The 12,431-nt window shown below is 41.1% G+C and overlaps 1 protein-coding gene across 5 annotated transcripts in view; it reads right to left on the reverse strand.

Annotated features, from left to right (window-relative positions):
• Positions 1–12,431, reverse strand: part of RXFP1 (relaxin family peptide receptor 1) — a 127,729-nt gene that overhangs the window by 86,857 nt on the left and 28,441 nt on the right. For all 5 annotated transcript variants that reach the window (XM_010813809.4, XM_005217633.5, XM_002694415.6 and 2 more), the window contains exon 2: positions 5,967–6,104. In XM_010813809.4, coding sequence (XP_010812111.2) covers positions 5,967–6,104 — 138 coding nt within the window. The remainder of the gene's footprint in view (positions 1–5,966; positions 6,105–12,431) is intronic.

Below are 12,431 nucleotides of genomic sequence, written 5' to 3' on the forward strand. Positions count from 1 at the left end.
ATCTGGGAAGCCCGTGACAGTCTCTAGGTCTCATTAAGTGTTGTTTCCACAAGAGTCATGCCCATGCTTTTTATCAAAATTAAATTCTTCTACAGATGAAGAGATAGACCTTTCCTGATTTAGGTTTGACGTACACATTGCTGCTGATCTCAGTTGAGCCCAGCAGGGATTGCTGAGCCCAGCAGGGATGGCTGAGCCACAGAATCTGAGCTAAGACACTGGGCTCATGACATACCCACAGCTGACTGATGTGTCACGGAGAATTTATGGAAGGTTATTATCTGGACCATGAAGAAGGCAAAGCGACAGAGAATTGATGCTTTTGAACTGTGGTGTTGGAGAAGACTCTTGAGAGTCCCTTGGACAGCAAGGAGACCAGACCAGTCAATCTTAAAGGAAATCAATACTTTTGCCACCTGATGTCTCTTAGTCGTGTCTGACTCTTTGAGACCCCATGGACTGCAGCACACCCAGGCTTCCTTGTCCTTCACCATCTCCCAGAGCTTGCTCAAACTCATGTCTATTGAGTTGGTGATGCCATCCAACCATCTCATCCTCTGTCATCCCCTTCTTCTTCTGCTTTCAATATTTCCCAGCAACAGGTTCTTTTCCAATGAGTCAGTTCTTCATATCAGGTGGCCAAAGTATTGGAGCTTCAGCATCAGATGAACAGTATGAAAAGGCAAAAAGATGTGACAACGAAAGATGAACTCCCTAGGTCAGTATGTGGCCAATGTGCTACAGGAGAAGAGTGGAAAAATAACACCAGAAAGAATGAAGAGACAGAGCCAATGACAGAGACAGGTCAATGATGCTGTCCAAACATCTCATCCTCAGTCATCCCCTTCTCCTCCTGCCTTCAATCTTTTCCAGCATTAGGGTCTTTTTCAATGAGTCAATTCTTCGCGTCAGGTGGCCAAAGTATTGGAGTTTCAGCTTCAGCATCAGTCCTTCCAATGAATATTCAGGACTGATTTCCTTTAGGATGGACTGGTTGGATGGATCTCCTTGCAGTCCAAGGGACTCTCAAGGGTCTTCTCCCAGCAATCCTGATTCTAGCTTGAGCTTCATCCAGCCTGGCGCATCACATGATATACTCTGCATAGAAGTTAAATAAGCAGGGTGACAGTATACAGCCTTGACACACTCCTTTCTCAATTTTGAACCCATCTGTTATTCCATGTCCAGTTCTAACTGTTGCTTCTTGACCTGCATACAAGTTTCACAGAAGGCAGGTAAGGTGGTCTGGTATTCCCATCTCCTTAAGTATTTTCCACAGTTTGTTGTGATCCACACAGTCAAAGGCTTTAGTGTAGTCAATGAAGCAGATGTTTTTCTAGAATTATCTTGCTTTTTTTTATGATCCAACAGATGTTGGAAATTTGATCTCTGGTTCCTCTGCCTTTTTCAAATCCAGCTTGAACATCTGGAAGTTCACGGTTCATGTACTATTGAAGAATGGCTTGGAGAATTTTGAGCATTACTTTGCTAGTGTGTGAGATGAATGCAATTATGTGGTAGTTTGAACATTCTTTGGCATTGCCTTTCTTTGGGATTGGAATGAAAACTGACCTTTTCCAGTCCTGTGGCCACTGCTAAGTTTTCCAAATTTGCTGGCATATTGAGTGCAGCACTTTAACAGCATCATCTTTCAGGATTTGAAAACACTCAGCTGGAATTCCATCACCTCCACTAGCTTTGTTCATAGTGATGCTTACTAAGGCCCACTTGACTTTGCATTCCAGGATGTCTGGCTCTAGGTGAATGATTACACTATCACGGTCATTAAGGTTTTTTTTTTTGTTGTTGTTGTTCTGTGTATTCTTGCCACCTCTTCTTAATATCTCCTGCTTCTGTTAGGTCCAGACTGTTTCTGTCCTTTATTGTGCCCATTGTGCATGAAATATTCCTTTGGTATCCCTAATTTTCTTGAAGAGGTCTCTAGTCTTTCCCATTCAATTGATTTTCTCTATTTCTTTGCATTGATCACTTAGGAAGGCTTAAAAAAAAAAATCTCTCCTTGCTATTCTTTGGAAACCTGCATTCAGATGGTTATATCTTTCCTTTTCTCTTTTGCCTTTCACTTTTCTTTTTTTCTGAGCTATTTGTAAAGCCTCCTCAGACAACCAGTTTTCCTTTTTGCATTTCTTTTTCTTGGGGATGGTTTTGATCACTGCTTCCTGTACAATGTTATGAACCTCAGTCCATAGTTCTTTAGGCACTCTGTCCATTATATCTAATCCCTTAAATCCATTTGTCACTTCCACTGTATAATCATAAGGGATTTGACATGAACTTGGGCAAACTCCGGGAGACAGTGAGGGACAGAGAAGCCTGGCATGGTGCAGTCGATGGGCTGTAAAGGATTGGCCATGACTTGGGGACTGAACAGCAAGTTTAGTTTGTCAGGTGCTCAGTCTGGCAGGTGCTCTGCTCACCATCTTGGATACAGAATCACATTGAATTCTCTGAACAGCCCACAGACACAGATAGTCATATCATTCCCATTTTACAAAACGTTTCACCAGAATTTATGCCTAGGTCTCTGGAAGCCTGATCTTAAAACCTCCATGTGATACTGCTTCCGTCTGGATTCTGAGAAACTGCTAGAGTTTAAGGATTTGAATGAAGAATGTCACCTGCCATATCAGCAAACAAAGGATGTTGTGGCCACCAAGGCTTCAGTCCCTGCAGCCCTCACCTGACTTGTACGTTGAGGGGATTCAGGATGGAGAAAAGCAGGATACTGGCTCTGGATAGTTAAGGTGCATATCACAGGAATGATTTCAATGAGCCCAGGCTCCTGCATCTTCCCAAACACAAAAAAGTGCTGAATTCATTAATTTGAGATATCTGGTCTTTTTTAATTAGCAGTAGTCTTTTGATGTTCCAACTACCTGGTCTTTGTTGCAAAAACTCCTCTTTATCCCACCCTCTCCCTTACCTCTTCAGAGCAATTTTTCAGAGCTACTGAGAGGCTGTCTCCCAGGCTTAAGTCCTCTGTATGTCCACAAAATAAACCATAATTCTCAACTTTTAGGATGTGTGTGTGTGTGTGTGTGTGCTTGTTTTCTCTGTTGATAGCTCGATACTTTTAGATTGTTACTTTCATTACTTGGTCTTTTAAAACTTAACTCAAAGACAAAACTTCCAAAACCCTTTTCCCTGTGAAGCTGTTTGGGGCTGAATTTAGTGCTCCTTCTGCTTCCTGCCACCATTTCAATTGGGGGGCAGGGAATAACTCCTGTCACTCTGTCTGAAATTGCTAGCAGCTTGATGGTGAAGTGGTTGGCAATGGGCAGGACATATTTTTCTTAGTTTAAAAAATTACATAGTATTCAGTTATTTTTAACAAGGTGATATATATATATATATATATATATATATATATTTAAAGAAGAAAAACATTTGCACAGCCATCCCAAACAAAGGCAACTGCAGCCTAAGCTCAGATATAGACAGTGTGCTCACTTCTGAGTTACTGCCACCACCTAGAGACAGTTCTCCAGACCAAGAAGTTTAATTCCTTCAAGGCAATGCCTTAAAAAGTCTGTAATAGGGACTTTCCTGGTAGCTCAGTGGTGAAGAATTAGCCTGCTGGTACAGTAGATGTGGGTTCAATTCCTGGCCCAGGAAGATCCCCACATGCCGTGGAACAACTTATCCCATAGCTCACAACTACTGTGGAGAAGGCACTGGCGACCCACTCCAGTACTCTTGCCTGGAAAATCCCATGGGATGGAGGAGCCTGATAGGCTGCAGTTCTCGGGGTCGCTAAGAGTCAGACACAACTGAGCGACTTCACTTTCACTTTTCACTTTCATGCATTGGAGAAGGAAATGGCAACCCACTCCAGTGTTCTTGCTTGGAGAATCCCAGGGACAGGGGAGCCTGGTAGGTTGCTGTTTATGGGGTCGCACAGAGTCGGACACGACTGATGCAACTTAGCAGCAGCAGCAGAACTACTGAGTCTGTGCTCTAGGGCCCAGAAGCAGCAGCTACTCAGCCCACTTGCCCTAGAGCTCGTGCTCCCCAGCAAGAGAAGCCACCACAATGAGAAGCCCTCGAACCATGACTAGAGAGGAGCACCTGCTCTCTGCAACTAGAGAAAAGCTTCCACAGCAACAAAGACCCAGCACAGCCAAAAATAAATAAGTAAAATTAATATTAAAAGGTCTGTAATGCTTCAGGGAGTGATAACAGTGAGGTATCAGCTGTTTATGCAGCACAAAATTGTGCATGCATGTCTTGATCCTCTAAAAATAGTACCTTATTTTTCCATGAGTGAGAAATCTCATTATTTTACACTATTAACCAAGGCCCATTTCCTCTCTGCCCCCAGATCCAGCCAATTTAAGTTCTTTTTATAAATTTGTGTTTTTGAGACCTTTAGAAATTTGAACAAAAACCTAATTGAAAGCCAAATTTTAACTGTCTTAGAAGCCCTACTTTTGGCTTTTTAAGGCCATAAATAGGGTTGTTAGTTAAGAGAGAGGTAAGCTGGACTTACTTATTCTGTCTGTTTTAGGAGGCCTCATTTTCCCTTCATAATTGTACCAAGTAAACGATAACAAGCAACTGACAAACAGCATCTGCTGCATACCTGTGCTTTTCTGATTCAATCTGCTCAAATTCTCTTGTGTGTGTGTTTACAATCACTCAGTTGTGTCCAACTCTTTACAACCCCATGGACTGTAGCCAAGGCTACTCTTGTCCGTGGAGTTTTTCAAATTCTATTAGTGTGGGTACAATTCTCAACACAGGGAAATTGAGGCTAAGAGAGGTTAAGAAATGCCTTCAAGGTTAATAACTTGTTATTTTTGCACCAGTTTTCAATCACTCAACCTTGTCTTCAGAGCCCATCCTCACAATTACACTATTCTGTCTCTAAGACATTAACTGAGCAGATCTATGGCTTAAATTTAACCATGTGCCACAATCATTACTTTCTTGAAATATTGGCTGTGATACTAATACATAGAAGAGAATGCATTAAAAAAATATGTTGGAGTATAGTTGATTTACAATGTTGTGTTAGTTTCTGGTGTATGGCAAAGTGATTCAGTTACACACATATAAATTATTATACTGGATGAATATATATATATATATATAGTCTTTAATAGATTCCTTTACACTATAGCTTATTACAAGATAAAGAATATATTCCCTGTGCTACAGAGTAGGTCTGTGTTGTTTACTTATAAAAAGTGTGTATGTCTTAGTTTCTAATTCCTAATTGCTCTCTTCCTAATCTCCGTGAAAGTGAAAAGTGAAAGTGAAGTCGCTCAGTCCTGTCCGACTCGTTGCAACCCTGTGGACTGTAGCCCACCAGGCTCCTCCGTCCATGGGATTCTCCAGGCAAGAGTACTGGAGTGGGTTGCCATTTCCTTCTCCAGGGGATCTTCCCGACCCAGGGATCGAACCCGGGTCTCCCGCATTGCAGGCAGATGCTTTAACCTCTGAGCCACCAGGGAAGCCCCCTAATCTCCTTATGCATTCAGTAATCATAAATTTGTTTTCTATGTCTACCAGTCTGTTTCTGTTTGGTAAATAAGGTCATTTGGGTCATATTTTAGATTTCACATAAAAGTGATATCATATGGTATTAGTCTTTCTCTGTCTGGCTTGCCTCGTTTGGTACAGTCATTTCTAGGTCCAGGTGTGTTGCTGCAAATGGCATTCTTTCACTTTTTTATAGCTGAGTGGTATTCTGTTGTGTGTGTATTATATTATGTATATATAATACCACATGTTCTTTATAAGAATAAATATTTTAAACTAATAAAATAAATGTAAGATTTCCTTAAGTGACATGTATTTTTGATTCTCAACTTCATTTCTCTTTTCCCATTTCTATTTCAAGAGTCTCAGCTGCTGGTTACCAGCCCTTCTGCCCTTGGGTCCTGCCAGGACTTGACCCCGGCCCTTCTGCCTGCCCAGCTGTGACCCAGGAGACTGCTCACCACAGTTGTCCTCGTCCACGTGGTTTTCGCAGTCGTCCACGCCATTGCATTGCAGCTGCTGAGGTAAGCACTTGGTGGTGTTGCCGCAGGGGAAGTAGCCCAGGTCGCAGGGCGCGTTCTGCGCTCTGCCGGGAGCGACTGTGATGTGGAAGGGGAGAGAGGTTTACACAAGGCCCTGCACAGAGTGACTCCCCACAGTCTGCAAACCTACTTCTTGTCATCCTGGCAGGTCCCCCCTTCCTTATGCTGCCTCACCTTGAGCATTAGCCCGATGCCAGTGCTTTTCCAAGAACCTCCACACCTAAGCAAAGTTCTTTTCCACATCTTCAGAAAATGCCAGGATTCCCCGCTCCTTGCCTTTTCTCATGTTTCCCACCTGCAATGCCCTTGTCATTCCTCTTTTCTATGAAAGGTCTGCCCATACTTTATAGTTGAGCTCAATTCCCCTTTTCTCTTTCAAACATATTTCATCCAATCATTTTTAAAATAAGGACTTTCTTGCATTCTTACTGTTGACTGAAGATCATGGCTGGTTTGGCACTGGGGTGGAAGAGAACAGGCCAGGCAGTAGGAACTGCCGTAGCGGGTTCCTGAGGTAAGGCCCTGTGCCCTGTAGCATGTAGCATTAATAAAATGCTTCCTGCCCTTTTCATATGGGCTTCTTTTTCTTATAAATTTCATTTAAGCTTCCTCTATGTCTATTCATGATTTAACTCATTTCTTTTTTTGTGCTAAATAATATTCCATGGTCTGAATGAAACATATTGATAGATTCTATTGATTCACCTAACAGAAGGACATCTTGCAAGCTTTGGCAGTTTTTAATAAAGCTCCTATTCACATCTATCTGTAGGTTTTTGTGTGAAGGGACATAAATTAATTTTTCCATTTAAAACTCCAGATTTATATGAGCTCAAAGATTATTATAGAATCCAAGATAATTCTGTTGCTTATTATCCTTCTGAAGTTTGTACATCTTTGAGACTTTCTAGAATAATAGTCAATTATAAAGAAAAACACAGAAAGGATTGAACAGTCAATAAAGGACTTTCTTGCATTCTTACTGTTGACTGAGGATCGTGGCTGGTTTGTACTGGGGAGGAAGAGAACAGGCCAGGTTGTAGGAACTGCCAGAGCTTACTCATATGTGGGAGTGGGGCGGGTGGTGGTGGTGACACCTATTTAATGTTAAAAATCAAGTTGTTATTTTGATATTAAATTGTATGAACTATTTATATATTTTGGATATTAACTCTTTACTGGTCATATCATTTGCAAATATTTTCTATCATTCAGCAGGTTGTCTTTTCAATTTTTAAAAAAATTAAAAAAATTTTTGGCCATGCCGTATAGTGTGTGGGATTTTATTTCCCCAGTCAAGGATTGAAGCCATGCCCCCTGCAGGGGAAGTGTGGTGCCCTAACCACTGGACTTCTAGGGAAGTCCCTTTTTGTCATTTCATTTTGTTAATGGTTTCCCTTGCTGTGTAAAAGCTTTTAAGTTTCATTAGGTCCCATTTGTTTAGTTTTAGTTTTATTATCTTTGCCTGAGGTGACAGAGTAAAAAAAATATTGCTATGATTTATGTCAAAGAGTGTTTTGCTTATGTTTTCTTCTAGGAGTTTAATGGTTTCCTGTCTTACATATAAGCCTTTAATTCATTCTGAGTTAAAACAATTTGGTCCCGTTCTATTTTTTGAAATTATTAAGATAGGAATAAAAAATGACTTTTCCAAATATAAACTTATAATATTGGGTCTGCTTTGCCGTACATGTCTTACACTATCTATTCCTCAATCCTGATGGGCTCCTCTTCATTGAATCTCTGTGCAGATGATTCTATGCCGTTTGGATACAAATAAGGAAGATTCAGTCATTTCTGGATGTGGAGCTTAAATGGAGTTAACAAACACCTTTTCACATCTCTGTTTACATTCATCTCGGGTGTGTGTGAATTTGCAAAATGCACTCACCAAGCATCAAGGGAAGAGAAAGGCAGCAGAAAGACAATGAGTCATTTCATTTGAATCATTTTTTGCTTATTTTTAAATTTAGTCCTAAATTTGGTAGTATCTTTTGGTAGCTCTTTTCAGATAAGGAGCAAACAGATGAGACAGAAAAGTTTAAGAAAATGGAGTTCAGTGCATGTGTTGCCAAGTTTAATAACAGGGAAGGTATGTGGCTTAGGAGTAGATGAATTTCTAAATATAATTTTTGAAGACTTTCTGACTATAGTAAATGAAATGTTAAGTATATCTGGCTTCCCTGGTGGCTCAGATGGTGGAGAGTTTGCCTGCCAGTACAGGAGACCTAAGAGATGCTGGTTTGATCCCTGGGCCAGGAAGATCCCCTGGTGAAGGGCATGGTAACCCACTCCGGTATTCTTGCCAGGAGAATCCCATGGACAGAGGAGCCCATCAGGCTACATTCCATGGGGTCATAAAGAGTTGGACACAACTAACACTTTCACTTTAACTGGATATATTTATGCACTGAGAAGAAGAAGGTCGTTCAGTCATGTCTGTCTGACTCTTTGTGACCCATGGACTATACAGTTCATGGAATTCTCCAGGCCAGAATACTGGAGTGGGTAACCTTTCCCTTCTCCAGGGGATCTTCTCAACCCAGGGATCGAACCCAGGTCCATCATAGCAGGTGGATTCTTTACCAGCTGAGCCACGAGGGAAGCCCAAGAATACGGGAGTGGGTAGCCTATCCCTTCTCCAGGGGATCTTCTTGACTCAGAAAGTGAACCCGGGTCTCCTGCATTGCAGGCGGATTCTTTATCAACTGAGCTATGAGGGGTTATGCAGTGGAATCAGAATATTAATAATTTCAACAGAGACTGTGTAGTGATAGATTCAGAACTGAATGAAAAAGACCTAGCAGAGCACTCGTGATGCAGGGACCATCTGATGACGGTGACAGCACGGCAGTGATGAGGCGCTGGCTCTGTCAGCACAGTGTAAGTTAGTACTTAATATTGGCACAAAGGTATCTTGCTTTTCGAGATACCTGAATTTAGATTTTTGTGATTATAGCTTTTTAATTTAAATACTCTCATATCATACAAAAATCACTTATAATTTAAGAAATTCATAAATGATTTTTTAAAAAAGCACCCTAACTGAAAAATTACTCTAGTGCGTAAGAACTCAAATAAATATCACAGTCAAAATTTGAAGCAATTTGGAAAAAATGCATGATAATTTTAACTGCAACAGCAGAGACTTTTTTTTGATGAAGCACTTAAATGTGTTCCTTCTTTTGGAAATCCTATGAGATTGCGTGCGTGCTAAGTTGCTTCAATCGTGTCTGACTCTTTGCGACTGCATGGGCTGTAGCCTGCCCGGCCCCTCTGTCCATGGGATTCTCTAGGCAAGAATACTGTAGTGGGTTGCTGTGTTCTCCTCCAGGGGAGATCCTGAGCTAGGGATCAAACCTGTGTTTCTTATGTTTGCCTGTATTGGCAAATGGATTCTTTACCACTAGCGCCACCTGGGAAGCCCCCTATAAGATTAAGTAGATGGGAAAACTGACGGAGAGCACCATGAGCTGATTGCCAAGTGAAACACAGTGCTGAATGAAAATCAGTGACTTTCTTTTTCTCTGCCAAAGAGCAAATTACTGTCATTCTCCTATGACTAAAAATATGTATGTGCCTTGTCTGCATTTTGTGGGTCTGGGTAATGCACAAAGAAGGGACAGATGGTCTAGACTTTGTTCAGTGATCTTAACTTCTCTTTGACTTAATTGGGTCCTCACGTAATTCCCTGGTGGCTCAGAGGCAAAGAATCAGCCTGCAATGGAGGAGGCTCAGGTTCCATTCCTAGGTTGGAGAGATCCCCTGGAAGAGAAAATGGCAACCACTCTAGTATTCTTACCTGTAAAATCCCATGGACAGAAGAGCCTGGCAGGCTACAGTCCATGGGGTCTCAAAAAGAGTTGGACATGCCCTAGAAACTGAACGATAACAGCAATGTAATTCAAGGGCCAGAGTCAAAGAAGAAGTGAAGTGAAGCATGTTAGTAATGTGGTTTTGAGGAAACTGTCCTTGTTTCCATATCAGCTCAGTTCAGTCTCTCAATTGTTTCCAACTCTTTGTGACCCCCATGGACTGTAGCATGCCAGGCTTCTATGTCCATCACCAACTCCCAGAGACTACTCAAACTCATGTCCATCATGTTGGTGATGCCATCCAACCATCTCATCCTCTGTTGTCTCTTTCTCCTCCTGCCTTCAATCTTTCCCAGTATCAGGGTGTTTTCCAATGAGTTGGTTCTTTGCATCAGGTGACCAAAGTATTGGAGTTTCAGCTTCAGCATCAGTCCTTCCAATGAATGTTCAGCACTAATTTCCTTTAGGATTGACTGGTTGGATCTCCTTGCAGTCCAAGGGACTCTCAAGAGTCTTCTTCAACACCACAATTCAAAAGCATCGATTCTTCAGCGCTGAGGTTTCTTTATAGTCCAACTCTCACATCCATACATGACTACTAGAAAAACCATAGTTTTGATTAGATGGATTTTTGTTGGCAAAGTAATGTCTCTGCTTTTTAATATGCTGTCTAGGTTGGTCATAGCTTTTCTCCCAAGGGGCAAGCATCTTTTAATTTCATGGCTGCAATCACCATCTGCTGTGATTTTGGAGCCCAGAAAAATAAAATCTGCCACTGTTTCCATTGTTTCCCCATATATTTGCCATGAAGTGATGGCACCAGATGCCATGGTCTTAGTTTTCTGAATGTTGAGTTTTAAGCCAACTTTTTCACTTTCCTCTTTCACTTTCATCAAGAGGCTCTTTAGTTCTTCTTCACTTCTGCCATAAGGGTGGTGTCATCTGCATATCTGAGGTTATTGATATTTCTCCCAGGATCTTGATTCCAGCTTGTGGTTCATCCAGCCTGGCATTTCACATGATGTATCCTGCATATGAGTTAAATAAGCAGGGTGACAATATACAGCCTTGACATACTCCTTTCCCAATTTGGAACCAGTCTGTTGTTCCATGTCCAGTTTTAACTGTTGCTTCTTGACCTGCATACAGATTTCTCAAGAGGCAGGTCAGGTGGTCTGGTATTTCCATCTCTTTCAGAATTTTCCACAGTTTGTTGTGATCCACACAGTCAAAGGCTTTGGTATAGTCAATAAAGCAGAGATAGATATTTTTCTGGAACTCTTTTGCTTTTTCCACGATCCAGCGGATGTTGGCAATTTGATCTCTGGTTCCTCTGCCTTTTCTAAAACCAGCTTGAATATCTGGAAGTTCATGGTTCATGTACTGTTGAAACTTGGCTTGGAGAATTTTGAGCATTACTTTGCTAGCATGTGAGATGAGTGCAATTGAACATTCTTTGGCATTGCCTTTCTTTGGGATTGGAATGAAAACTGACCTTTAACGGTCTTGTGGCCACTGCTGAGTTTTCCAGATTTGCTGGCATATTGAGTGCAGCACTTTCACAGCATCATCTTTAAGGATTTGAAAACACTCAGCTGGAATTCCATCACCTCCACTAGCTTTGCTTGTAGTGATTCTTCCTAAGGCCCACTTGACTTCACATTCCAGGATGTCTGGTTCTAGGTGAGTGACCACACCATCATAGTTATCTGGGTTATGAAGATCTTTTTTGTACAGTTCTTCTGTGTATTCTCACCACCTCTTCTTAATATCTTCTGCTTCTGTTAGGTCCATACCATTTCTGTCCTTTATTATGCTCATCTTTGCATGAAATATTCCCTTGGTATCTCTAATTTTCTTGAAGAGATCTCTAGTCTTTCCCATTCTATTGTTTTCCTCTATTTCTTTGCATTGATTGTTGAGGAAGCCTTTCTTATCTCTCCTTGCTTTTCTTTGGAACTCTGCTTTCAAATGTTTCCATATACTAAAGTGGTTATGATGGGGCTGGCTATCATTTGGAGGGGAGCGACATGATCTGACTTGGGTCATGTTTAAATCTTGAATCCCTCTATCAGAACTAAAATCTTAAAGGTTTCAATAAATATGTGTTGGAAACTAAGTTCCTTCTGAGTTATCTTTAGTAGAATAAAAGTCAGCTTTTACTTTTTGACAGACCTCGACAGAAATGCACAAGCACTTATGGATGTGTCTAGGGGAACTCATTTTTTATGGAAAACAGTAACTCAGTGAAATTATAGCCCTTATTCTGTAACACCATTAAATGTTAATATAGAAAAATGTTAGCTTTGTTGCTCTCGAATCAGTGCAGTCACTGCATTAAAGGCCGTTCTGCAAACTTAAATTCAGAATAAAGGAGGTGAATATAATTGGTATGTTTAATCGTTTATAGGATTTCTGAATAGCCATGACTTGGCAAACACTAAGATAAGAGTTTTATTGGATTCTGTGTCTGACTACCAACATTTGAAATCCCTTTTATACTCTATGGAAAAATATGCAATATTCCTATTTTGGGGGTAACTACCCACAACATCAAAAGTGTAGGAGT

This window comes from Bos taurus, chromosome 17, assembly GCF_002263795.3.
Source record: "Bos taurus isolate L1 Dominette 01449 registration number 42190680 breed Hereford chromosome 17, ARS-UCD2.0, whole genome shotgun sequence".
Lineage (NCBI taxonomy): Eukaryota > Metazoa > Chordata > Mammalia > Artiodactyla > Bovidae > Bos > Bos taurus.